This window comes from Orbicella franksi, chromosome 6 (genome assembly GCF_964199315.1).
Source record: "Orbicella franksi chromosome 6, jaOrbFran1.1, whole genome shotgun sequence".
Lineage (NCBI taxonomy): Eukaryota > Metazoa > Cnidaria > Anthozoa > Scleractinia > Merulinidae > Orbicella > Orbicella franksi.
In genome coordinates this window covers 30,355,617-30,383,083 of record NC_138150.1, presented here as the reverse complement: position 1 = coordinate 30,383,083, position 27,467 = coordinate 30,355,617, and the positions used below count along the sequence as shown (strand labels likewise).

The following is a 27,467-nucleotide window of genomic DNA, read 5'->3' as shown; positions in this document are numbered from 1 at the left end:
CCTGGACATTTATAAACAAACCATCAAGTACTCAAGTCGAATCACACCGTGCTATGATTATCAGCTGAGTAAGGCTCGACGGAAGTTTGGGTTACTAGGCTTTAACGTTAAAGTCGTGTTGTTGTCACGATTAACTGGGTCTGTTTCCAGTGGCAATTTGTTAACCTTTGACGTCGAAAGGTTCGTCGAAGAACTTGAGATCGTAGGTATTTTTCGCGTGAACGTAGCCAATACGCATTTGCGTATGAGACATGTTCTCTACGTAAAATCTCTCTTGAGCGACAGTGCTGATGCTTTTCAGTGCTTTAGTGATTTTCAATACTTTTCCTCGAGTATTTCAAACATGGTGATAACCTGCTGTTGATAAAACGCAATATCGCTAGCTCTTTGCAGCATTATTGGGCTATTTGTCTAGGCGGCTGAATGGTGCGATTGGCCTGATCGATGCGAGGGGCTTCTACTGAAGCCTGAATTTGGTTTGCAGAACGAGACCTGTAGGGTATCAATCTCTTGATCTTTTCCCTGAATCGTTCGTTGATCAGGGCATATACGAAGGGATTGATGGCAGAATTGAACAAGATCATCACTGCAGCAATTGCCCAGGTGACATCACTTGGGCTGCTGGTGGTACTATGGTAGCTTAACAGGAAGATAACTGCGTCTGTCATTCAACAGATGGAGAAGATGACGCTGACGGTAACAGCGGTCAAGGTTACGCGCTTCCGTATTTTAAGTACCCCCTGAGAGTAAACAAAAATGCAGCGTCGGGTTGTTAATCATGTCATTTCATCCTTACATTAGTCTTGTATTTTCAACGCATGGCTCAAGCTAATTGGTAAAACGCAGACGACGATCGAATAGTATCCCATGATGCATCTGGTTTAGACTTATATTGTCACTGCGTACGTGACGTCATCATTTATTCCACGCTCTCAGGATGAAGCCATGGCGTGCTTTCACACTTGTCTGGATTCCGTGGCTTCTGCTTTTAAGAGTACCGAGTTAGTTTATATTCAATGCGTTTCAAAGGAGGATTTTGCCGTTTAACAGTGAAAGGTTTTACTTGTGTTTCGTTGGTCTGTCGAGAAATACATATAAGCTATGTGGAAAGCACAGACGAATGAAGAAGAGCTCTCGTTCCTGTGGTTGTTGTGAATTCGCCTACGAACGAATTATTCGCTGGGGTAAGAAGCCCTGTGCTGATACGAATAAGTTACAACAGGTACATTCTCCGAAGAGAAGTTCAGGGGTCTTCTGATTTTTCTTTTGACATTTCTTGTCCGCTTCTTAGCAGGCTTGTTCCGTGTTGTGCCGTTTGCTGCATGACATCTCTTGATTACGGCTCCATTGAACTATTGAAATTCACGAAGTTAAACACTCCGTTATTAAGGCTAGTTATCACTGCTGAGCATTTTGCAGTTTCGGAAAGAATAGTAACCAAAACACCTTCGAAAATAATCGTTTTGACCCTAAAAGATGACCAAGCTCGGGAATAAAGCGCCAAACGAACTGAGACTTGAAGCAGACATTCACACACGCAACACTGGTAATTGCACTGGTATGTTACGAAATTTCAGTCCAGTTCGATCGCTTGAAAGGTCATAAAAATGTGGGTACTTCTCGGTACTTCTTTGCCAAAAATCATCATTATGTCTATATTTTGTGGCGTGATGCCCAAAACTCGAAGACATCAACATACTGTGCAAAGAAAAGCGAATATTCACGACCTTGTTACGGGTCAACGAACACGTTGTGATGCGAATAGTCACATAACACGATCAACGACAAGAATACTATAATTACTATAATAAGGCCGCGCTCTTAAACATTTGAAATCATTATAATCGCGTCAAAGATTTAAATAATGCACTTTTCTAACCTTTTACTGCAATAAAAATAAGAAATAGACCGCGGAGAAAACCACGTTATTCCACGCTGAAATCCATGATAACTTCGATGTTGTGTCACGTACGTAGAAAATTGCATCATGGGATACTATTCGATCGTCGTCTGGGTAAAACGCGAATCTTGACCCTCACTGATGCACTGAACCCACCGGGTTGCGAATTTTGCTTTGTTATGTTCCTCTCAATAGGCAATGCCTCATTTAAGCGATGCTAATAACGTTAAATGAAATAAGTGTGTTACGACCTCTGGTCATACCTGTTGTTGATAGGGAAGTTCGTTTTGTTGATTGCGTGTAAACCACAAATCGTACACCACTGTGGAGTACAAAACAGCCATTAATGGTATGGGAAGACCTCCAAACACTAAAAACCACACCACGCTGAAAGCTTTTCCCATCCACTCTTCAGGAAACACCAAAGTACAAATGGAAAGAGTCCCGTCATAATCCGAACTCAGGAATCCGGGCATTTCCATAATCAGTGTAAAGATCTAAGAAGCGGGAATGATAACCTAAAATATAATGGGCATCTATAGATATTCCCTCTCACAAAGAGGATGAATAATATCCATAAGAGAGGTGATCTTACTCAAATTATTTTTAGGCATGGTACCCAGTTGTTCGCGATCAAAAAACAATTTACCACCCCCTTGAGGTAGATTAAAAAATGAATAAATCAATAATGAAATAAACCTCTTAATAATAAATTATCAAAATAATAAAAATAAAAATTTCTTACAAGCTTACTTTCGCAATCAAAACACTTTCTTGGACGGTTTTGGGGACAAAAATAATGCATATTAAGAATATAAGAGGCAGTCTTTTCCCAACAATATGATAATGTGAATTGCTCTCAAACTTCTTTCAAGCGCAATCTACTGAACCATTAAAAACAACTCAGTAATTTAGGTATCATTTTTCACCTTCAGTTTGGAATAAGTAAGTTTCCCTTTGTTACCGTAAGGGTAATTCACGGCGTAGTATCGTTCAATGGCGATAACAACCAGAGTGAATGCGGAACAGGCACCTCCAACCCAAGCGAAGCTTCCACCTGTTACTAGACTGCATAAAACCCGACCGGCGACGCCATCTGGGTGGGTGAACGTGTGGATAAAAATGTGGAATGGCAAAAAAAAAAGATTGCCACCATCATATCCGCCACGGCCAGGTTTACTAGAAGATAGTTGAAAGGAATCCTGTGGAATATCAGAAGGTAGGTATAGTTCCAGTGCTAAGGCATGGATTTCATAATATACAGCACTACATTGCGCGTGACATAGCTGTTAATAAGGACTAAGACACCCAAAATATGAGGTAAAATAAGAAATTTTAAGTCTTGCCCACGGGACACACACCGATGGATTTTTGAAACCCAACAACCGGTACAAAAGTGCGACCCAGTGAAATAACACTTATCCTGAGTTATGGAAACTAATAATGCTGTAAGCGTTGGCTATTGATCGATTCTTTTTTACTTTCTGTTTTTTTTGTTTGTCTCTTTAGATTGTTACTTGGCGCGTTTGCTTTTGATCAATGAAAAGGATGCGGACTTCATCTAAAATACATAAATATGATTATAAAAATACTACCAGGAACGGATCCAGGATTTTTCTTAGGTGGGGTGCACCACTAAGGAATGGCGTAACTGAGAATTCCAGTTACATTAGAAAGCCGCAGTCATTTCAGGGGTGGGGAGTGCTCATCCCCTGCACCCTCTCCCGAGATCCACCACAGACTTATAAAAGTTACATCCATCTATTTAGACTGTTAATTATCGACCTACCTCATGTCTTGATTCCTTGTAGTAACAACACAAACAAGGGAGTTTCCAATGATGTCGACGATGGCAAGAATAGAAAGTATTGCGATTATGACAACCTGAACTGGTTCAGAAATCATGATCTATGTAGCATTAAAAGCTGGAAAATCTGGGGAAAAAAATCAAACAGAGCGAATATAAATATTGCACCAATATCGTTAGTTTTTACTTGTTTATAGAAAATTTTAGTAAAATTATTGACAATATGAAGTTAACAAAAATTCAATTAAACCTAATGCTAACGCAAAAATAATAGTTCGAATTCATGTGAATGGGTACATCGTCCTGAGATGGGGATTTGTCGTCGCTTACGGGTGTAAATCAAGGATTTTGGTCTCACTTATGGTGCCCAGGACGCAATGCTACTATTTTTAGCCGTCAATGTATCTTTTAAGGGACAAATAGAGCTTGAGCAACACCCAGTTTACTCTCCTTTGGAGATTTAATTGCAATTTTTGATCAGTTTTCTTCGATGTCATTGTTTTCTCTTAAACTCAGTGAGTCTCCAAATATTGGTAAAATTCAAGAGCCGTAAAGATTTTCGAAAACAGCCTTTATTACAAAATCCAAAGAATATATTACCTGTATTAATGTATAATCCCTCAGACTTACAATCAAGACCATAATTATGCAATTAGCATATATTCTTTGTAAATAAGATTAGTATCTTTCTCAATTATGATTCGTTGAAAACTAAAGAACAAGATGAACTGCGCAGATATTGCAACGATTTCTTCCCAAAATCAGGAACAGAAATGGAAATTTTTAAAATGATCAAATTAAATTCACCTTTGTGTTTTGTCTCTACAAAATCAAATTTGTCGAAAGGAGAACTGTCATTGAGTATAAGCCGTGTGGTCAATACTTAACTTGCTTAGTGCTTTGAGTCTGTGTATTCAGTCATAAAGGTGGTAAGAGCTTTCTCACCAAAATAGGCCAAACGCATGAAATATAAACTGAAGAAACTCGCTTACAACGAGGAGAAACCAAGATATATCCTTTACCCTAAAAGTACAATATTACAAAGAGATAACCGAAACGAAACGAAAACAACGTAACAACCTGACCACCAAGACAGAGGTATTTCGATTTCAACCAATGCTGATTTACCAGCTTTAGACAGATGAACACGAAGATAACCTCGAGCACGGCGAATTTTTCAAAGGTGAGAATTTTTGCGGTTTTGTCCGGCCAATACTAAAGACAGCTCACGTTAAAGTTACCTCAACGCCGTCTAAACTAAGCTGCTTTCTTGTTTTGCTTGTTGTTAGATCCTACTGGCTAGAGAAATACCCTAAGAAGGGCACCGCGACATTCCCTTGCACGGCAAAGCTCACTTTCGGCCCATCTGTTTCTTCGGTCGTGTTGTTTTTAGGCGTTCTTCGCTATGTGATAGTCTGCTTCATTTCTCAAAATATAAGTCTGAGAAAGTTCTTGAAAGGGTCAAATAGTAGTGTTACTTAGGTTCCGCTACTCTTTAGTAAAGTAGCTTAAAGCGTTTATTTGACATTCTCAAGAACATTTCTCTAAATATAAGCCTGAAAAAGTTCTTGGATTGGTTAAATGGCACCGTAACCTAGGTTCCGCTGCTATTTAGTAAAGTAGGTTAAGCGTCTATTTGACACTTTCAAGAGAATTTATATAAATATAAGCCTGAAAAAAATCTTGGAAGGCTCAAAAATAGCACCGTAACCTAGGTTCCGCTACTATTTAGTAAAGAACGTCAAGCGTCTACTTTGTGGATCTTTTTCAGGCCTATATTTGAAAGCGTCAAATAGTAGCTAAGCCACTATATGACAAAATATTTAAGAGCTTCTTTCAGTGTCATATTTAGTTTATCGTCGTAGTTTCTCGCACAATATAATGCATTTTTGCTAATTTCTACTGACGGTTCATTTCTCTACCGTTTATTCAGTTGTTTATTGAATGGACAGGGGACATCTGCTTATATTTAAACCCCTATTGCTTGCTTGTAAACCGCTTTGGCTGTTCAGGTATCGCGCGAGTAACAGGGTGTCATGACAAAAATAACTTAAAAACGATTATCTTGGGTATACGGCCTATATGGCGAATTAACTCTCTCACCTTGGTCTTCTCTCACTTAAGCACAATTTCACAACAAGTGTTTGGTTTAAGAGAGGCTGCATCCCCGGAAAAGCCCAATTGCTAATTGGGGAGACCGCAATTTTGCCTGATGACGCGGAATAACTGCAAGTTGCCCAGCTGCAAAACTTGCAATCAGACTAAAGGCTAAAAGTAAATTTCTAAGAGACTGCTTTTAGTACGTTCATATTCTTAAATTTGCAATATCTCAAGCATTGCGTCAACACCTTTTGACTCGGTCCCTAGGCAGTTAGTCTTAACAGGTTACTTCCCAAACCATCCGGAACCACACTGAGGTTGTTTTCTATATACGTTCCAGCGGAAATTTCTTGAATTTTGGGTTAAATGGTAAACTGCCCCAGTCACCAATTTACCACACGATTTTTAGCATTGCTTTTGCTTAGTTTTGTTTTATTTTATTTCATTTTACTTTTTTTTTTTTGTGCCCCGTTGATGAGCCGCATTTCATCTCGCCACGTTTACTCTTCATCCCCACCACCAAAACTCTCTTGGTTTCGAACTGAGTCTTCATAATTACCCGAAAATGTAGGCATCATAGTGTAATGATAATGATTAGATCCTTTAACTTTTATTATTATTTTCTGAACATTTATACAACCAACTTATATTTTTCTATTCTTTTTTCTGTCTATATATTCTAATCTTTTGATTTGATAGTGATATAAAGTACCATCAAGATGTTGCCTCTTTTAATTGTTGAATTCCCTCAACGACTCTAGAACACTCATGTCTCACTTCACGATCAAGCGACAATGAGCTTCCAGTATCATATTTTCCCCTTACCACTTTTGGAGTCAGTTATTAATTTAATACTATGCCACACTAGGGCAGCGTCACATCTAACGCTTGAGAGCGTCAGATTGTAGGTGCTGAGTTTGCCCTTCAGAGTTTCATCCATAACGTTCCTTCCGCATTGAGGTTTTTAACAGTGAGGTTTTGAATCTGGCATTTGCACTGGTACGTTGTTTAGTTTGGCCTTTCCCCTAACCCTAAAGCTAATTTCCTCTCTATATACGCCTTTACAAAATTAGTTACTTAACCCACGCATGTTGAAATAAGATGACGCTGAAAAATGTATGTGACGTGTTTGGTAATTACGTTTCAAGAATGCAAATGTTTCACTTATGTATAATGTGTATTTTCAACCAATTGAATTTGAATGATTTAACACTATTCTCTGGTTATCCGCCTATATAGTTTTGTAGTGAATTTGAAAGGTCACTACCATTTATTTTGGGAACTTCCATTCCAGCATCTTGGTCGTTTTGAATGAGATCTGAACCTACTCTCATTGTTTCCCTGAGGTCCACACGTGTGGCAAATGGGAAGTAGGTCCTCGCTGCTGGTCTGAGAAAACTGTAACTATGCCAGATTAACCTTTTACTGATTTCAAACTCGCTTTAAAAATAGCCACGAGATGAATTATCAATTCGCTGAAGAAAACGCTGAAGAAAACTGAAACTGGAAATGGCGAGTTAATCGGGAAAATGATGTATTTTACACGACTCTTGTATATCTAGTATCCTGTTGATAAATATGGCTACTGATATTAGTCAAACGTTGATAACTCAACGCTTAAAATATTGCAACAGCCTTGCGTTATTGTTCTAATATGTTCTAATATGCCATATGATGCACGTTACTCTTTAAAGCATAGTTCTACAAGTTGTGCTGGGTGTGCGATGCTGTTGGCCGGCAAGGGCTCCTGGGTTTCCCTCGTAATATGAATCTCGTTTGAAGAACGAGTCATGCAGTAGATCATTCCCTTGATCTTCTCTCTGAATCGTTGGTTCATTAAGCCGTAGACAAAGGGATTGACGGCTGAATTGAGCAGGATCATTACTGCGGCAATGGTCCAAGTGACATCGCTTGGACTGTTAGTGGTGCTGTGATAGCTTAGCAGGAAGATAACTGCGTCAGTCATCCAGCAGATTGAGAAGATGATACTGACGGTAACCACCATCAATGTAACGCGTTTACGTACCTTTAGTACTCCCTGAAAGAATGGGATAGCGATTTCGATTGGTTAGTCATATAAAAAATGAAGCGATGCAGCTATCCTTGGGTCAGTTTTAGTTTTGAGAAAAAGACTTACCGATTAACTCACGTCACACTGTAATCGGATTGGGATCGAAAAGATAAACTAACTAAAATAACTGAAATAACCCATTGACGACGCAATCACCAGCTAAGAATTTCTCAAAGTTTACTAAATAGCAAATTCAAAAAAAAATTCCCGAGCGTTTGCTGTAAAAACGAAACCGATCTTCATGAAAAAAAGTAATTGAGATCACATTTAGTATTAACTGAACATGCGAAAGTTTTCCTCTTTCATATCAAGACCTCAGTCTGCTTGTACCTTTTGTTGGTAGGTAAGTGTACTTTGATCGTTGCGTTTAAACCAGAGATTGTACACCACTGTGGAGTACAAAATAGCCATTAATGGTATGGGTAGGCCTCCAAACACCAGAAACCAAACGACGCTGTAAGCCTTCCCCATCCACTCTTTACTGAACGCCAAGGTGCAGGAAGAGAGCGTCTTGTCAAAATCCAAACTGAGGAAGCCTGGCATTTCCATGGTCAATGCGAAAATCCAAGAGGCAGGAATGATCACCTGCGTGAAATGGAATATCAAGTACAAGATGATGATTTGCTTTTACTGTGTACACCTATTTAAACAAAAACGTAATCAAGAAAAAGTGTAAACGCTGAACGATAGACAGTGGTTTTCTGGGAAACTTGAAAACTATTACTAATTTGCATTCTTACGGACTGTGTACATGCTTTAAAGCGGTTAACGAGAAGAGGATGCGAGCTGTAAGACTTCATCACTACCTTAAGGTTATGATATTGAAGTGACCGCAGGATTGCTCGCAATGTCTGTAAATGTAAATTTTCCTTTGTTTTCTAACTAACCTACCGTTGGGAAGGCATGGACAGTTTCCAAGTTTTTCTAAATCACATTTTAATGACAAGAGGAAACAATGAAATCTTAAATGTTGATGATTATGCATAAGCTTCTACAGTCTTCCCATAACTCCACGAATTCGCATCGTTTATGGGTTATACTTTTCATCCCACAACGGTTTTCCAATCAGGTGTATATGACAATTGAGAAACATGAGACAACACTGGCAGTCTGATTTACTGCCTGACTGATTGATTGACAGACTGACTGAATGACTGACTACTGACTGACTACTGACTACTGACTGACGGACTGACTGACTGACTACTCACCACTGACTGACGGACTGACTGACTGACTACTCACTACTGACTGACGGACTGACCGACTGACTACTCACTACTGACTGACGGACTGACTGACTGACTACGTACTAACTGATTGACTGACAACGGACTGATGACTGACTGACTACGAACTGACTGACTGACTGACAGACAGACAGACAGACTGACTGACTACGTACTAACTGATAGACTGACAACAGACTGATGACTAACTGACTACGGACTAACTGACTGACTGACAGACAGACAGACAGACTGACTGACTGACTGACTGACAGACAGACTACTGACTGACTGACGGACGGAACGGACTGACTGACTGACTGACTGTATGACTGATCGACTGAGGACTGTAAAAACACTTGCTAAATGTATTTTTTCTTGATTACATGTCGTTAGGTCTTATTAAGATTTATTTAGAAGCGTTTTTAGTCTCTAGGGGAAAAAAAAATCTGAATACTGCTATATTGCCACATATAAACTAAGCTTAATATTGATTTTTTTTCTCTCTCTCTTAGGCCATGGCACCTGAAACAAATCACACTCAGTCACCTCAATAGCAGTAACAAACGTCAATGGACTACACCTTCAATTTGGCATTGGTGAGTTTTCCTTTGTTACCATGAGGATAATTCACGGTGTAGTAACGTTCAATCGCGATAGCAACCAGCGTGAATGCGGAGCAAGCACCTCCAACCCATGCGAAGCCTCCACCCGTCACCAAACTGCATAACACTCTGCCTAGGACACCATCTGGATGGTTGAACGTGTGGATGAAAATGTGGAAAGGCGCAAAAAAGACTGCCACCATCATGTCCGCCACGGCTAAGTTTACAAGCAGATAGTTGATTGGAATCCTGATAAATGGCATAAGGAGTTAATAATAGGGAGCGCAAACCGCGACGACGACGAGAACGAGAACGAGAACGTCACCAGACAAAAGGTTTAATCAGCACAACAATTAACCGTGCTGTGCACGTGCGTTATTTAACAAATCGAATGTGGTTTAGCCTGGTCTGTACTCTTATCGACAACGATACGCGTCATCACGACAGTCAAAAGACTCTCAAAATGTTGTGGACTCATTCGGCTGCGCCTCGTGAATCCATAGTATTTTGAACACTGTGATGACGCGTATCGTTGTCGATAAGAGTACAGACCACGCTAAACCACATTTCGATTTGTTTTTATTTATTTATTTATTTATTTATTTATTTTACCACAATATAAACGTCAAGGAAAATGTTTCTTTCAGAGCGCGAGCTGAAAAAGGCATTGCGTGACAAATTGATGCGAGCAGCGTTGTCTGGACTCTTATCGACAACGGTATATTAGCCAATCAGATTGCGAGATTATTAGCAATTGTGGTAAAAAATCTTTGTCATTTCTTTTCCGTCCACTGCAAAACAAGATCGTGAATCTACTAAGTTCTGCGTAGTCTGAGGAACGCGAACGACCACGCCTAATACTTCGTATTTCCATTTGGAATTGAGCGCCTGATTGCACATTTAGTCTAAGCACGCTTTTAAAGCCATTGGCGTACTGAGCAGATCTAGATAATTTCGAGTTTCACTGGTAAAGTATAACTATACTTCTGACAAGGCGTCGTCCTCGGCGTCGCCGTCGTCGTTGCTTAAGCTCCGTATCGATTGCTGGAGACCGCGCATTGGTAAAGTGTTAATGTATGAACTGCTAATGTACAGAACACGCGACAGTTCCAATGAATTAAATGAGTTACAATGCGTTAATTACAACTTGCGGTATCAAATGAGTTTATAGATGTAAAATCATCCGACAATAGACATATATCGCCTGAGGGCTGCCTTGGAGCAGTTGCCTGTGAAAATATATGTGAGATTTCGGCTTTGTTGTGTAGTCCTTCCACGGACGTTGTTTTGTATGTTTTCACTTTGGTGTCTGGCAATGATACTTTTCGCGCGCACGAGACAAATAGACTATAAAGGGGAAAATTTAGGTCGCAATCTCTTTAGATTATCGACATTGTAGTCTCGACATACCTCATGTCTTGATTCCTTGTAATGACCACACAAACAAGGGAGTTTCCGATGATGTCGACGATGACAAGGACAGAAAGTACCGTTACTATAACAGCCTGAACTGATTCAGAATCCATGAGCACAAGTACACTCACAAGGCCACTTTGTTACCTAAAACAAAAATATACCATTTTCAGCAACCTATTGTAAATTGACCAAAACAAAAGGTGCTTGCTATTCACGTTGGGTTTCGCCAATGCGTCAGATCCACGGCTTAACGCTTCTAGAACTCGTAATTGACTGACTGGCTGACTCACTGGCTGATTACGTAACTGATTGATGGACTGAGTGACAGCTTGGCTGAATGACTGACGGGGACACGAACGACTGGGCGAACATAAGGAGACTTTCTTGTCTTATACTTTCCCAAGTCAATTAGGTAGAAGACAGAAGCGAGCTCCCATGGACCGGATGATTGATGCTGTTGTCCATACTGGACGTTGTTCTTCGTGAATAAGTATATCTTGAGTTATATTGCGTTGGCTGTGGATAAATATGTTCATTGACCAGTCTATAATGCCATTGAACCTTTCAGAGCCAATGTAAATGAACAGTGAACAACAACAAGGTAGACAAGAAGGTAAAGAACCTCGGCTGCTACGAGCAGACCAGTTGATTATTTTAGAAGCAAAAGAAGTGATGAGGAGTAGAACGCGTGATCACGAGCTCTGAGACATTAGTAACATGAATTGATACTGAAGCGTAAAAAAAAAAAATAATCTCCTTGGGTGCTAGGGCTAAAAAATAGAGAAGACCAGGCCTAATAATTGATAGAACGTTCTGAACATATTACATGTATGGCCTTCTAGGATCTGTGGCTCCGTTCTAGCTCGGATCTCGTAGTTTTTCTTATTACTTGGGCATTTTTTAATTGATTTCTTGTTTCAAACGGTAGTAAAATCTTGGAAAGGTAATTCATAAGTACAAACAAGCGTTCGTAAGAAGGACTAATCCTCGCAAACTAAAAAACAAAACAAAACACAACAGAACACACACAAAAAAAAAACATGAAAAAAAAAAAAAAAAAAATGTCGCCAGCTGGCTTTGGGAAGCGCTTCGATTCAAGACGTTTGATGGGCCTATGATAAAATGCTTGGATAACTTTCGATACCTTGTTGTCAAGGGAGCAAATTTACAGCACTAAATTATCGTTTAGGATTTAACGACATTAACTTTTTGTACGATGCGGTCATTTAATGCCATTACTACATTTGTGACATTGAATGTACTATCAGTTCGTTCAAACACAACTTACATGATTCCATGAGTTATCTAGCATCAAAACCAGAGCAAAGCCAACATCAGGGAATTGTTACCAACCGAATCACAGTGTGTGAAACGCATTCCAGAAATTCAATTCTTGGTAAACCTACTTACATAAACCTTTTCGTCTTGAAAGAGAAAACAAAATATCACTTAACAAAAGAATATTCACCTCAGACGTTCGTCAAAAAAGCAGACACCAAATTCCAGTTGTCAAAAGAGAGTTACCTATCGACAAGTTCCTGTATCTTCGCGTTTTTTACGGCATCAGTGTATGGTCGATATGTCAATTCCGAACACTTTTCGGGAAGAATAAAGTATTAAGGTACTTAATATCGAAACGAATTATTTACTCAATGTTTGCTTTCATTTTACCCTTATTTAAGTGCAACTTTAATTAACTAGCACTAGTCGAATGAGTAATTCCCCCATCTATGTTTGTGTCTGTTAGCGTATGTGAAGCTGCTAGGCAATGAGATACGCAAACTGGAAATCCTAAAGATAAGCAAGAAAGTTGTCGGCCGATATCAATTTTAATCAAGAGAAAGGCTTCCTTTAAATCAGAAATTATAATTGACGATAAATACAGTAAACAGAGAATGGCAACATCACGACTTTACGCTAACAAACCTGGAAAAATAGTTAAAGTAAATCTTGCGCGGTTTAACGAGTATTTACGAAAAGAGCAGATGCCCCCAGCACTAAAAGCAATATCTTATTACTTTGATGATGTGCATCTCAATTATGCGAATGAGGATGATAATTATTATGAACTGACATTTTGCATTTAGTTATTTTCATTTCATTTTATCTTCTTCTCAAACTGTAAAAGTTGCATACTTTATTTCTTCACATTTCTGTGAGTCCAGTTGTCTAATTAACTAAACGCGAGGTAACACGCGTGCTGTTTCGAAATGCTTTGGTACAAAACTTGCTACTTGTATTCTACTGTGGCACGAGACAACATCGAGCCAGAGACAGGACAGTCAAAGCAAACTATTTTTATTGAAATCTTCCTATTTCACTTTTCGTGTACTTCGAAATTTCCGTTTCGAGCTGACCTGTCTTAAGCGAATAAAAGCTACTCTTCACATTTATTTACTCTTCAAGCTATTTTAGTTTATCTTAGGAAAAATTAAACGGAAGAAGGTAAATTTCATCAATTTAGTAGGAAATGAGATTATCCTAACTAGCCATTCGGCGATTTCTCAAAATTAGTTCATTTGGACGCAAAATACAGGCAAACATGTTCTACAGTTCAAATATACCACCTATCGACTCCTTCAATTAAACATGGCGGCATTTGACCCACTGCATATAGGTTAGTTCTGGCAAAATATTGTTACTAAGGATTATAACCTCATCCCGCACAGTCACACTTCGTTCCACTTCAGAGTTAAATATTTGCAGCAGTTTTAAAGTTACAGGGGTGCAGATGTAGCTTAACTGCGACTGGATACGGCTGATGAAATAAGATGACTATTATCGATCGGTCAATATTTTAAGCAGTTGCATGCGTAGCAATATACTTCCCTACTTTGAATTACACTGTCATCGGGTGGCTGTAAGTAAAGATCTCTTTTTCAGGAACAAAGACACCATACTAAAAGACATTTTGTTAAGCTTTTTTCATAAAATTCATTAAAAAAAAAAAAGATTTCAAAAAATTATGTATAAAAAATAAATAATAAATAAAGAAATGCTTCAACCAAACACCATGACACGAAAGTCTTATGTGGGGGTCTCTACAACATCAACAACAATATGAAGTCGAGAACCTAAATCAATCTGGCGAGAAGTTGTTATAAATTTGGCGAGGTTCAAACAAGGATAATATATATGAAGACATTTGCATGGAAAATATCGATAAAATTTAGAGCAAAACAAAACTATATATTAAATGAGTACAGGTTTAGAAAAGCCAAGACGCTTCAAATTTTACATAAGACCTACGAATGTGATAAACTGAGAGGTTCCAAATGTTTGTTATCAAAGGCAGCTGAATTGAAGCACCCCGACGAGCCAACTTTTTAAACAACATTTTTTCTCTCGATAATTTATTTCGTGACTGTTACGTAATTTTTAGATGGCTAATAGGGGATGGTGCTGTACTCGGAACAAATTTGCACGCTGTTTCAAAGGCTGCGTCAAACGTTTGACATTTTATTTTTCCTAAAACGACAAAAAAATCGAACTACAGCATTGCAAACAGAGCAATATTATATACAATGTTAATCCTGACTTGACGTAAACATATCTAATTTTCAATTATTAGTTGTTACAAGAATGTGACAGACTACTCGAGAAGATGGTCGAATATAATTCCTTGGCTTACTTATAATGCCTATCCTTGCTGGACATGATTTCGCTGAATAATTATCAATCTGAACTAGAACTAAAATAGTCCTAAAACTGAAAGCTAATTGCCTTTAGGCCGTTTTACATTTTCGTATCTGGGAAATGTGCGATAGTCACCTTAAATTGGCCAAGGCATTGTATAGTATAGGGTGCTGGCAAGCTTCTCTGTCAATAAAGTTTTGTACGCATATTGCGGAAAAAAAGCAGGTGGTAGTGTATGCCTTGGGAAGCCACTGTATCAATCTCTGCAATTTTCCAAAACGCGTGTGATATTTTTCATTTACTTGACGTCTTGCGATTGCCCATACTAATTGTCGTCCGCCTTGCCAATATTTCAACTGTTGTCACTTAACCAGTTATCTTGTTACCATGGTGAATAATGGCACGCAAGCAAGGACATTTTTGGGGGGTTATTTATTTTCGCTTTAAGAATTTTATGCTGATGCCGGGGACGTCCACATTTATTTAAAACAATTATTTTCAAGAGCTGGTAATATATGGGAAATATGAATGAATGGTTGCAGCTCATAAATTTAAGAAAAAAAAACCGAAAGAAGTTAAAAAATAAAAGCAACAGCAATAACGCTGCTGCTACTGATGATGATGATGGTAGTGATGATGACGATGATGAAAAGTAAAAGTAATTTACCAAGTGGAGTATAATTCAGGGAGTAATAGGCCGAATATTTTTAAAATTATTGTTGGAAGAGCGCGCAGCGCGAGGCGAATTTCAAATTACGAGCACGATTACTCCCTGAATTGTACGACTCAAGGTCCAATTACCTATTTATCTTATCAATACCAAATTTCGAGAGCGAAAAACATCCGTAAAGTTTTACATAAATTGTAAAATCTGTAGGGAACATTAACAAGAAAGCCATTAAAGCTCAGGTGATTGACGTGCGAATGGCGCAGGTATTCAATTACAGGTATTCAATTACAAAAACAAAGTTAAAAATTGGATGCCTGTAATTGGACACCCACGTGATTGCAAACCGATTCCTTGACAAATAGGCTATCGGAGAACAATCGAGATTTTTGTTATAGATGCAATTATAATGATGATGATGACGATTTTATTTTTATAATTTGTTGTTATGTTTTATTACACTACATTCATTTCATTACATTTAAAAGGAGAACGTTACACACATGCTGTACATTGCATACTTAATAACGTTAAATGACTCTTAGCTTCTTTACACCTATATTGTTTACTACACTTACTTACTACACACTACTACATTGCTTAGTAACTTACTCAATTGCATTACATACTACTTGACTCTATGATGATGATAATAATAGTAATAAAACAAAGTTCCGATGAATCTCATTTTGAATAGAGTCCCTCGTAATATTCTTGATTAGTATCCCCCAACTAGTGGACTAATGCAAATCCTGCATTTTGATTGGCTACGCTACTAGAGGACTATTAGTAATAGTCCTCGAGTAGCGAAATTGGCGCAATCGAGCGTGACGCTTTCTTTTGCTTTATTCCCTAATAAATATTTCTTCAACTTGCATTTGCTAACTTTATTATTGCCTTTTCTGTCCGACTAGTTGGGTGATACTAAAACAATTACACCCTTCGCCCTCAAGGGCCACGGGTCTAATTGTTAAATATTACTATCATATGTCAATGTAGAGGAAACAAAACCAACTCAGCAAGCCTACACGCTGCAACTTATAACCTGAACGTTTCCAGAAAATTTCTGCGGCTGACTACATATTTCTTCTCGTGGTCTTGCAGCAATGTGAACTCTGTTTTTAACTACACCAGTGCCGCATAACAGCGCCTTGATTTTACTTCTGAATTGGTCATTCAGGTAGGTATATACGATGGGGTTAACTGTTGAATTGCATGCAACCAGGACGATGGAAGTGATATCAGCAGCGTCTCCATAAGCGAATTTGGAGCTGAACAGGATCAAAGCGAAGATGACGATGTCTGGGGTCCAACACAGTCCGTAGATAATGCTGATTGCCACAACCATTTTTGTGACGCGTTTACGTACTCTGATTACACCCTAAAGAAAATACAGAGGATCCGTTACCCGGATTGATTATAATAAAATTAAATAAAGCGTTCTCTGAAAAATTATTAAAAATACGAGCTTTCCACAGCCAGTCTACTGGCTAATCGACGAATAAAAATTTGTGATAAAATGACACGTTAAAATTTTGAATATACGGAGTAATCTATATTCATGTCCATGGAACTACATCGGCGAAACCAAAAAGATAATTTAGTACCAGAAGAAAAGAAAATGTCAGAAATAAAAAACAATGTGTTAAATGTTCAAACTCTGCAAAATATGCATGGACTTTTAATAATAATAATAGTAATAATAATAATAATAATAATAATTTTATTACTTGTTATCACTTATTTGTCCCTTTTGTAGCTGGAGAAACTTATTTTAACCCTGCTGTTGTACAAAAAAATGGATTTCTCTCTCCTCCCACTAATTCCATGACCGAGGCCATAACTTTGATTAACCTCTTGTATTCATGAATTTCTGTTGTTGTGCATCTAAAGGCCTGTTTGTGTTCAGTTTTGCCAAAGTAAATGTTTGAAATTGCTTTTTATTCGTACCCTTTGAGAACCATTGGTTCTGCCATCTCGCTTTATCCACAGAGAATAAACGACTCTTGAGTATAAAACTCCCATAGCAATCATCGGCGCACCAGCAGCTAACAGAAGCCATGTTAAGCCCTGCGCCTTAGCCATCCATTGCTCGGGCCAGTGTTGAGTGCAAAAATAATCTTGTTCACTGAAGTATTTGGTGAAAAATGAGGGAGCGTTCAGTAGAGCTGAGGACATCCAAATAGTGGGAACTATGAACTAGGAAAGAACATAGCAACAGAAGGATGTAGATAACGTAACGTCATTTAAAGAAATTGTTTCCCACAAATCTTATAGCCTTTTTTGACACCTTCTTTTCTTAATTTCCACAAAAACAAAAAGACACAAACTCTATCTTTAGAGAGGCCTTAATCCTGATGATAGGTTAGGAAAAAGAGAAAGAGAAAAGTAGAAAGAAATTTAAATGACAATAAAGGGGGGGGGGGGGGGGGAGAAGGGTGGATTGAAATCACAGCCAAAAAATAGAGTTGAGCTTTGACCAGACCTCCTTAAAATTTGCAGTTGCCATTGACACACAATTGACATATCAAAATATCCGTGGATGATGAATGAACAGCTACTGAAACTTTCAGTGTCTTAGTGTAAATCGCCTTTCAAAACTTTGAAAAAACCTTATGGTAAGATGGGTGGTATACCCCTCCCCCCTCCCCTTGTACGTCCGAGGATTAACTGCAAAACGTTCTTTCCTAAATGTAGTTAACTTTTTCGTATAATTAAAATTGGCCAAAAGTGTAATGTTAGTACCGGTGTACTATTTATAAAGGCTCTGGATACAAATCCCCGGAAGTAAATTTTCAAATATGCGATTAATTAGTTTAACAGACACAAAACATAATCCATCCCCTCATCCTTATAAATAAGGTGATGATTCTGTCTCTTTCTAATAACGGCTGCACTTACCTTGAGTTTACTGTTTGTCATTTTTCCCTTGATACTATGAGGCTGCAAAACGGCATAATATCGTTCAAAGGCTATGACGACCAAAGTAAAGGCTGATGCAGTTGCTCCCAACCACATAAAGGTCCCGCCAGTGAGCAGTTTACATAGCGCCGTACCTATCATGCCACCAGGATGCTTGAAAGTATGGATAAGAATAAACTGAGGAGCAATGAATAGCGCTACTATGATGTCTGCCAGAGCCAAATTGACCAGCAAATAGTTCGTAGGCGTCCTGTCGTAAAATATAGTTTTGTTATAGTAAGTCAGAAATAAATTTTCTTTAACGTTAGGTTTTATATCAATTCTTCCGCTTTGCATAACAGTTTCCTCAAGGAAGATATTCAGTGGTCTTTTTACTAGCTGTTGTTGTTGTTGTTTTTTTGACAAAAGATAAATGTTCCCAGGCTTTAGAGAAGAGAGGTAACAGAAGTCATGGTATAGTTGTGTCATGTGTATGTTGAATTATAAACCTAAGAGGGATACTGTAACATGTGCAAAGAACTGCTTAACTGTACCCAGCTTATTGTTTTTCTAAATCTTCTTCGTGAAATATTAATTCTCAGCATAACGGCAATTGGATATCACTCTTAACTTCGAGAAAGGCTAGCCTGGATTACCAGCCGCTGTTCGAGAAAGGACCCCGTGCTCCGAACGTAGAGCGGCGGCAATCGAGCCTCGTGAAAGACCAATTAGGAGGTCTTTATAGCTTTTTCTACTTCCTTGCGTGGGGAAGAGGATAAAAAAATCTTGTTATCAGCTGTTTCTTGATTTTGCACTCAGGGTCGATCGAATTAAACTTACCTGAAGGTCAGACACCGTTCTTGTAGAGCAAGTTCATCCTTATACCTTTGCAAAATATCATTAAAATTACAGTAGAGAGATTAGATATTGACATACCTCATATCGTGATGTTTGATTATGGCAGCACAAACAAGAGAGTTTCCGGTAACATTTACAATGACCAGTATGGAGAGTATCGTTGTTATTGCAACGCCAGCTGGTTCGGAAACTGTGTTTGTAGTCATGGCTAGCAATGTCACCCAACTCGTATCTGGAATGAAGTAAAATGATTTATCAACTTGTTCTTTTTTATTGAATGCTACACGTCTATCACACGTAATGTATATTATTTCGACAGTCCTAGAGCACTTGATGTCGAGTTAGATGGGAACATAATGCTCTCCTGACGGTAGGAAATCAGCAGCCGCCGCGCCAAGAGGCGATAAATTATAATAAAAGTTTGGCAGAGGGTTATTTCGCAACTTGACAGCATTAATCGACGAATTATTATTACTTGTTTCAGAATTTCACATCCATCGTTGGTCATTCGGGTTGTCATTAAAGGTACTTGGTTGGTTTCTCTTATACAGACTATGTATTTCTATCTGCCCCGAGATTGTATTAAGTTTTGAATTACAATTATATAATAATTTTTAAAGAAGGAACCCAACTCGATATGGCGGCTTTCAGTGGGGCCCTCAATTTGAAACGAGTTACTCAAAATCAATTCCGGAAAAGTTTTCGAAATGGATTTTAACCTAGTTCCGTTTTTTAAAGACGGTAAGCGTCGTTCAAGAGACCTTGTTCGTTTTTTTATTATTTTTTTTTTTTCTCTGATGCAGTGTAGGAGATCGTGCAAAACAATTCTTTCTTAAATCCGGATGACGTTATAATAATTTATCTACGTGAACGTAAGGCAGAAATACCCTGAATTAAAATGCACCGCATTACCAATGATTAGCGTTTCTTTTAGCTCTTACAAAAAAAGAACTTACCTTTAATTTCTAAATGCACGTTCCCAGGAACATTTCTAACCACAGGAGAGAACTCGTAGTGGACAAAATGTCAAGTACACAAAGTTAAAAGCTCGTATCTCATCCAGAAGACGGATATGTTAAATAAAATAAAGAAATGATTTTGACAGTTTCCCAATACATTTAAATTATGGAAGTAATTATGGATGTAATTTATATTAATAATAACTTACATATTATCAAAACGAACAAATGAGTCAGTAAACTGGGCATGTTGGGCTACCGAAAAAAATATGTGTGAGGCATGTGGGGACGGGAGAACAATTTTGCAGGACTAAAAACTAGGGAACATTAAAGATGGAATTATTATATGTTCTTCAAGAAAACAACTTTAAATTTCTTGAAAGAGATAATTTGAGTTTCACCAGGAAATGAGCCATGATTTTATCCATTTCATTTTATTTAAATTGTTGGTAATAATTGTCACATTTCTCAAACTTCTCGAGTGGCTTCGTAAATGTAGGAGGTTAATGAACACGGATTAACTTAGCCTCAGAATTGCTCGAATGATCATGAAAGTCATTCACATTTTAATACTAAAAAATATAAGGATAAAATTGGCCTACCCGGATGCTTTCCATCGTTCCTTTTCTGGATCAAGAGTTCTCGACAGTGGTGCGATCCACGTCCTTTATACACGGTCATGAACGTCGGCCTTTTTAAGCTCGAAGATCAATATTTCAGCAAAAAAAGCAAACTCTTTAAATATACTTGCTGCACAAATTCATTTCAATATGGCATATTCAAATACATTTGTGCAGTAAGTATATTTAAAGAGTTTGGCGTTCTTTGATCTCTATCAGTTTAGGAGAGAACTGCAGATAAAAACACGCGGGGAATAATGTCCGAAAACATTTATTTAGTAACATTTATTTCATTTAGTTATTAACAGATATGGGATAACGGACGATTTCTTTCATAGCAACACAGGATCTTAGGAAAAAATCCTTCACTTATTTGAAATAATCTTGAGTATTTGCTTTCCAAAACGGAATAAAACATAACGTCATGTCAGAAAAATCCTTGATATAATAGTCATCATTAATTATCTTCCTTAAAGTTGAAATGAAAATTATTTTCTTTTTCTCTCGCTTCTGTTCGTACTGCCAACAGACGTATTGTACTGTATTGAAAACTATGAAAAGTACAATATACAAAGTACTAGTGTATAATTATTTACTTATGCAGGTGTTATTGTGTATTACAATCACTACTGATGCACTGGATCTTACATGTACATTCAGTTTTACCGAAAAAAATAACTTATCTACATAAATTTTCGGAAAATTACGGAGCTGATGGATAACCAGATAAAACTTGCGTAAGTTACTTACAATATATACATTCCTTTGAGAAAGATCACTTACATTACTAACTATTGACAACAGCATTGCAGTAAAGAAAAAATATCTGGAATTGCATGCGTTGACGCTTTGACCGGTTCCACGTGATCCTTAATTATAAACAACAATGATTGACGCCCTCGTGTTTTATAGCAGCATTAGTCGTTCTAGGAGAATATTAACTGAAAACGAAAACAGCAAGACAGTATTAAGAATAATTATCTCGGCTGACCGGGACCGAGTCTTTGTCACACTTTGCACAAGTTTTTATTCTTTACAAAATCCTGTTTGAAACTTTCTTTGATTCGACTGGGCGTATCGGAAATTTCCTATCCGCTATAATATATCACAATATTAAGTCAATTTCGGATTGGTAGGTTACTTATTAATTGATTAAATTTTTGTTGGATCCAAAGGAAAGAAAAGTTGAGTAAACGAAATTTATCTTAATATAATATTACCAGTCCTTCTATTTACTCAGCACAGCGGCAAACATAATTATGTTTGAAGTCACTTTCAAATTAAAATTACAGCATGCTGGTGAGCGCTTTTAATAGACCGGTGAAGTAATTGCTGTTAACTGAAATATTGAGTCAGTGGCAGGACGAAATATTGTTCAGAGTAAATCCAAGGCTGCTCTCTTGTGCCTCCCCACGAACTGTGGCTGCCGTTGGCTCAGTCACGGTGTTTGTAAGTGTGGCCTCTCGATCTCTGCCTCTCCTGACAGCGTGAATCCTGTTTCTTTGTCCGCTTTTGCAGCACAACAACTCTTTGATTCGTTTTCTGAACCGACCATTTACATAGGCATATATGAACGGGTTAACGGTTGAATTGCACGTCACCAGAAGGATGGAAATTATGTCAGCTGCATCGCCAAGATTATGCTTGGAGCTGAAGTGGATTATCGCATAGATGACAAGGTCTGGAGTCCAGCACAGTCCGTAGATGACACTAACCGCTACAACCATTTTGGTGACGCGTTTACGGACGCTAATGACACCCTGAGTATAGCAAATAAAACTATGTTAAACTGCATATCAGAGAAAGAAACTTAAAGACCAGACAGTAGCATTTGAAGAACACCATGCGCGTCGGTGACTTATCATAACCAACTCCAGAAAGGTCACTTGATTTTTGAAGGAAACGTTTAGCAATGTTCATTCCAGACGTTCAATTTTAAGAGTCTATCCTAGAAAATAGCTCAGGATAGCAGTGACTAAGATTTAGAAGTTTTTGCCATTTCTTTTTTAGAGTGTTAAGGCCTACATGAATGTCTTATTGAACAATCAATATTTACTTCTGTCAAGACATTGGTTAGACTCTTTCCTATTTAAAAAATTACTCTCTAAACCACATGTTTGGATAACGACGAGTTAGGAGAGAACTGTTTCTTAAATGGAACAATGGAACTTATTATAAAAACGTTACATAAAAATCAATGAATGCGCTTGAAGGCATCTTCATATTCAAATTCAAGGCTTGAATTTCGTGGGGCGAGGCTTTGTAATCACAGAGATACTTTTTGTAGAATGCATGAAGGACTATGACACAATAAAGCATTACTGATCATGGGTCAATATTCAAACACTTCACGCAGTCCTGAGTTGCAAAACTGTCTTCGTACGTCGATTCTTGAGCATTGATTAATTTCTCAGCCTCGGACTTTTATTAGTTTTTTTAAGAAATAGAAGAAAAAATCTAGTATCTACTTGTTTCCGGATCGAGCGGTCCGGGTTCGAGCCCTGGGGCCCGTTTCTTGAAGGTCCCGAAAAGTTTTCGCACCGAGAAAGCCATAACAAAAACTCGAACCTTTTGAGTACAGAGCTGTTTTATTCGCGTATTCTTAATATTAACAGAGGTTCCCTTCGTACAAGTCTAAATAAAAGTCTATTCAATTGGGAATAAATAATTCATCCTCCCTCTTTATTTAAAACCGAAACTAAGCGTTATCGTTATTTTTTAACTCTTCTAAATACCTTTTGAGTGCTGGTACTCTGTTCTTCCTTGATCCACAGAGAATACACGACCCTGGAGTACAAAACAATCATTACAGCCATCGGCAAGGCACCAAGGAGTACGAACCATGTTAAACTGTAAGCTTTAGCCATCCATTCCTCTGGCCAGTGCTCCACGCAAAAGTTATCTGCTTTGCTGAAATATGTTGTCAGAAAGAAAGGCGCGTTGAGGATAACTGTAGAAATCCAAATTGCGGGAATTACGGCCTGGAAAAAATAGATTTCAAAATGAACCATCTATATATAGCAAATGTATTGAATTCAATTTGACCAAGATATACAGTAACAAATTTAGCCTGCATCGCACTTGCTTGATTTCATATTCCTTGCAATATTATATAGATGTATTAAAAAAAGAAAAACGAATCATGAGTGATTACTTGTTACAGGATATACTCTGCCTATTATTCCTATTACTAGATAAAAGAATGCTAATATATTAAGTATTGTGTAGTCCCTTGAATTTGGTCTCATTACTAAGGATCGAGCTCCGATTCATTAGGTTAATTCATTAGAGATCGAAATGAACTCTGCATCTTCCCGTAATCATTAATTATTTTTTTCCAAAAACATCATGGAAAAAATAACGGTTTTTTGTCACTTCATTGCCTTATTTGCTTTCCCACAAACTTGGAAAAAAGAGATAGTAAATAGGTCATTGAAATTGAAACTTTAAAATTCAGCGAGCAAAGCACCATTAGGCCTTAAAAATTCAAACCAATTATGACAATTTTGAGCGAGAATAAATAACAAACATTAGGTATATGAGTTCTAATACTATTACTCCAAACGAAAAAAAGAAAGAAATTCTTAATTTTTTTTTTAATCGGTTTTATGTGGAACGTTGAATAATGCACTTAATAATTTGTTGTTTTCTACATTGGTTTCGACTTCACACTTCAGACTATGTGATGAGTTCATCTCATGCAACAGCGCATCTGGTCATTGTTCAGATAGTAATTGTGTTCTGAAAACAGAGGTGGCTCAGTTATTCATTTCAGTGCGTTTGGCATCGAATACAGTTTTTTTTTTTAACCCTTACTAAACTCCCACCTTCAGTCAGGTGGACATGTTGGTATCGAGAGATTGTTGACGCAATTTGACAAAAGACCATGCCTTGTATTGCGCCTTATGAAGGGAAATTCAGAGGCTTTATGACGCGAATTCAGTGGCTCCATGACGCCAACACCCCATATAAGCTAAGCACAGTCTGTCCTTATGGTACACAACCGGTAGATTTGTCATAGGCCCAAATTAAACAATTTGGTCATCATAACACGTTGTCGTTGCTTTGAATATATCTGTGCTCTCTCAACAGTACTCGGGGGTCTGTTATTGCCATACTCACTTTCAGTTTGTTATTCGTCATCTTTCCCTTGCTACCATGAGGATACATTACAGCATAATATCGTTCAAACGCAATGACAACTAGTGTGAAGGCAGATGCAGTTGCGCCTGTCCACATCAGGTTACCACCAGTCAGCAGTTTACAAAATAAAGCTCCTGTCATGCCATCCGGATGCTTGAAAGTATGGATGAGGATAAACTGCGGTGCAATAAACAGCGCCACCATAATGTCTGCCAGAGCCAAATTGACCAGCAAATAGTTCATAGGCGTCCTAGAGATGAAATTGACTTATATTACGGACTGATTATGTATACCGCCCGAGTTTGTTTTCTTGGCCAAGCCACATGTACGATATTTCTTTATATATTTATTTGGAAGCAAATTAACAAATACCACTACAGCAGCACCAGTACAATTTTTTAAGTAAAAAAATACCGACTTAAATCCCCAGTCAGTAGACTGGAATTGCCAGTGGTCGCTACGATAAGAATACATTAGTCTTTGCTTTTGTGGAGAGTAACAATGAAGGAAAGCAAATGCACTGAGTAGTCGGAAGATCTCCTCAGAGTATGTTTTTATTTTGTCCCAGTATTTTATATAAATATACCGCTTGGAAATAATGGAAACAAACGATAAGTTGTAGATGACGGCAGAATTGACTATAGTCTCTCCAAACAGCATCCAGCAAGAATTGATGCTGTAAGATGAATTTTCATTCTTTCTTTACTACATGTATTAATATATCTGTTCTCAACTTACCTCATTTCATGGCTTTTGATTATGACAGCACAAACCAGAGTGTTTCCCATGATAACTGTGATTACAAACACGGTGAAGATCGTAGTGATCGCAATTTGAGCTGATTCGGAAACCATGGCGCGTCACGTGATATTTCACCCAGTACAGCTGAAAAGAAAAGCAATAGTTGAACTCTTGTAATGTGGAAAATAAAAATTTCAATTGTTATCATCTTGTGATTTTTTTTTTACTAGAAAGAAGGCTATCTACGACTGATTATAAACTTGAATATTTACAACGTAGACTTAAGTAAAATACAAAGGTAAATGTAGAAGATACTTTTTTTGTTTTTCTTCACATGCCTCTAAGGCCAGCGAGCGTCCGTTCAGTAATATGTTCTTGCTGGTGAAGTGAATTATTACTATTCATTTCACAAGAGCAAAGAGAAGCCTTTTACTGACAATGTAATCAAATGTGAAGTCTGTTTGTCGGCAAAAGTTATTAAACAATTAGTTCTACAGAAAGACCGAAATTTCAGTAATGAATTTGCATCACTTTCGTAGAAATTTCTGGAAAAGGAAAAAAAATCCGCCGCTAACTATCCATAAATATTATTGAAATGTCTCATACCACGCAATGTATACGTACATGGTTTCAAGGATCACACCGAAAACTTTACATATTAATTCGGTATTCTTAATGAGAAGTCTTTGTTTTCGCGTATCTTGTAAAAGAAGCAATTATTGAGCCAGAACACCCACAAATAGAGAGTAAGGTTCTTTTTAACCTCGCGAGAAGAATTCGTTCTTAGTAACTCTAAATAACTGTAACTTTCCAATTGAAATCTTGAGCTAAAGTTCCAGACGTGATTATATTCTTCCAGAGTACTTTCTTTCCCATTTTTTTGTGTTTTTTTTTAAGAAAAAATGATCTCCGGAATACTCACTGCAATTGGATAATTGTTGCCATTAAGGAAATAAAGTTGTTTACTGTGCATTGGGCAAAAATAATCCCCGAAAGTAATGTTTGCCTGTAATGATAATTTTTTAACATATTTTTTATTAAGAGACACTCTGCGTTATTACAAAAGACTGCCTCAAAGTTTGAAATGTGGAATATATTTCCTTTAAAATAACAATATGAATTGGTTTGTTTTCTCGTTTGAGTTATATCACTGATTTTTACTCTTTTTTTCCAGGCTTTGTGCAACTTGAAAAAAAAAAAGGCATGAGCGAGTTAGAAGCGTGCTTTTAATTGCAATTCTCATAATTGAATTTTACTCACAACCCCGAAAATAATAAAATCAACCAAGCTGTTACTTAAGTTCGATCGTTAGCGTAAAAGGAAGAAAATGCTAACTCAATATATTTATGAGATATCAACATAAGCAAAGTTGCCTCCAAAGGAAGACACGACTGAGTCTATTCGTTCATTAGTGCCTATTGCAAGACCAGTTGCCACCAAAAAATGAGCTTTAAAGACCGGAGACTAAAGCCCCGTCCAATTAAACAGGGAATGCTTAGCGATCAAACACGATCAAAAATTGTTTAGTGACCAGACATTTTACCGTTTGGACACCTTGTTTGTGCGTGTTGTATAGTGTTAGTTGACCGTCTTTGATAAAATTTGAACGACGTCAAACATTTGATCAAACGCAAACATTGTAAAACATTTTGTTCGTTCAAACATGTTTGATGCCGTTTCGCCAATCAGTATAACATCAACGTGTTTGGTCACCAAAAAATGTTTAATCGCGTTTGACTGCCAAACATTTCCAGTCCAATAACGAGGATACCAAATATGGCCTATAGAATCCTTCCCATAATCCCCTCTGTGTC

At 37.7% G+C, this 27,467-nt stretch overlaps 2 protein-coding genes and 1 pseudogene across 3 annotated transcripts; all 3 read right to left on the bottom strand.

Moving 5' to 3' along the window:
* Positions 1–24: 24 nt before the first annotated feature.
* Positions 25–12,100, bottom strand: LOC145490596 (uncharacterized; annotated as a pseudogene). Its single transcript, XR_014049710.1, has 8 exons — positions 11,123–12,100; positions 9,691–9,961; positions 8,209–8,502; positions 7,492–7,845; positions 3,690–3,808; positions 2,830–3,102; positions 2,164–2,418; positions 25–740 (listed from the first exon to the last, which is right to left on the bottom strand). The product of XR_014049710.1 is annotated as an uncharacterized LOC145490596 (transcript).
* A 6,142-nt stretch (positions 12,101–18,242) lies between these two features.
* LOC145490595 (neuropeptide FF receptor 2-like) lies at positions 18,243–19,396 on the bottom strand. Its single transcript, XM_081469687.1, has 2 exons — positions 19,269–19,396; positions 18,243–18,603 (listed from the first exon to the last, which is right to left on the bottom strand). The coding sequence occupies exons 1-2, from the start codon at positions 19,394–19,396 to the stop codon at positions 18,243–18,245; spliced, it is 489 nt and encodes a 162-aa protein (XP_081325813.1).
* Positions 19,397–22,039: 2,643 nt separating this feature from the next.
* Positions 22,040–25,787, bottom strand: LOC145490901 (pyroglutamylated RF-amide peptide receptor-like). Its single transcript, XM_081470020.1, has 4 exons — positions 25,651–25,787; positions 24,892–25,162; positions 23,505–23,750; positions 22,040–22,529 (listed from the first exon to the last, which is right to left on the bottom strand). The coding sequence occupies exons 1-4, from the start codon at positions 25,764–25,766 to the stop codon at positions 22,122–22,124; spliced, it is 1,041 nt and encodes a 346-aa protein (XP_081326146.1). The 5' UTR covers positions 25,767–25,787; the 3' UTR covers positions 22,040–22,121.
* Positions 25,788–27,467: the final 1,680 nt, after the last annotated feature.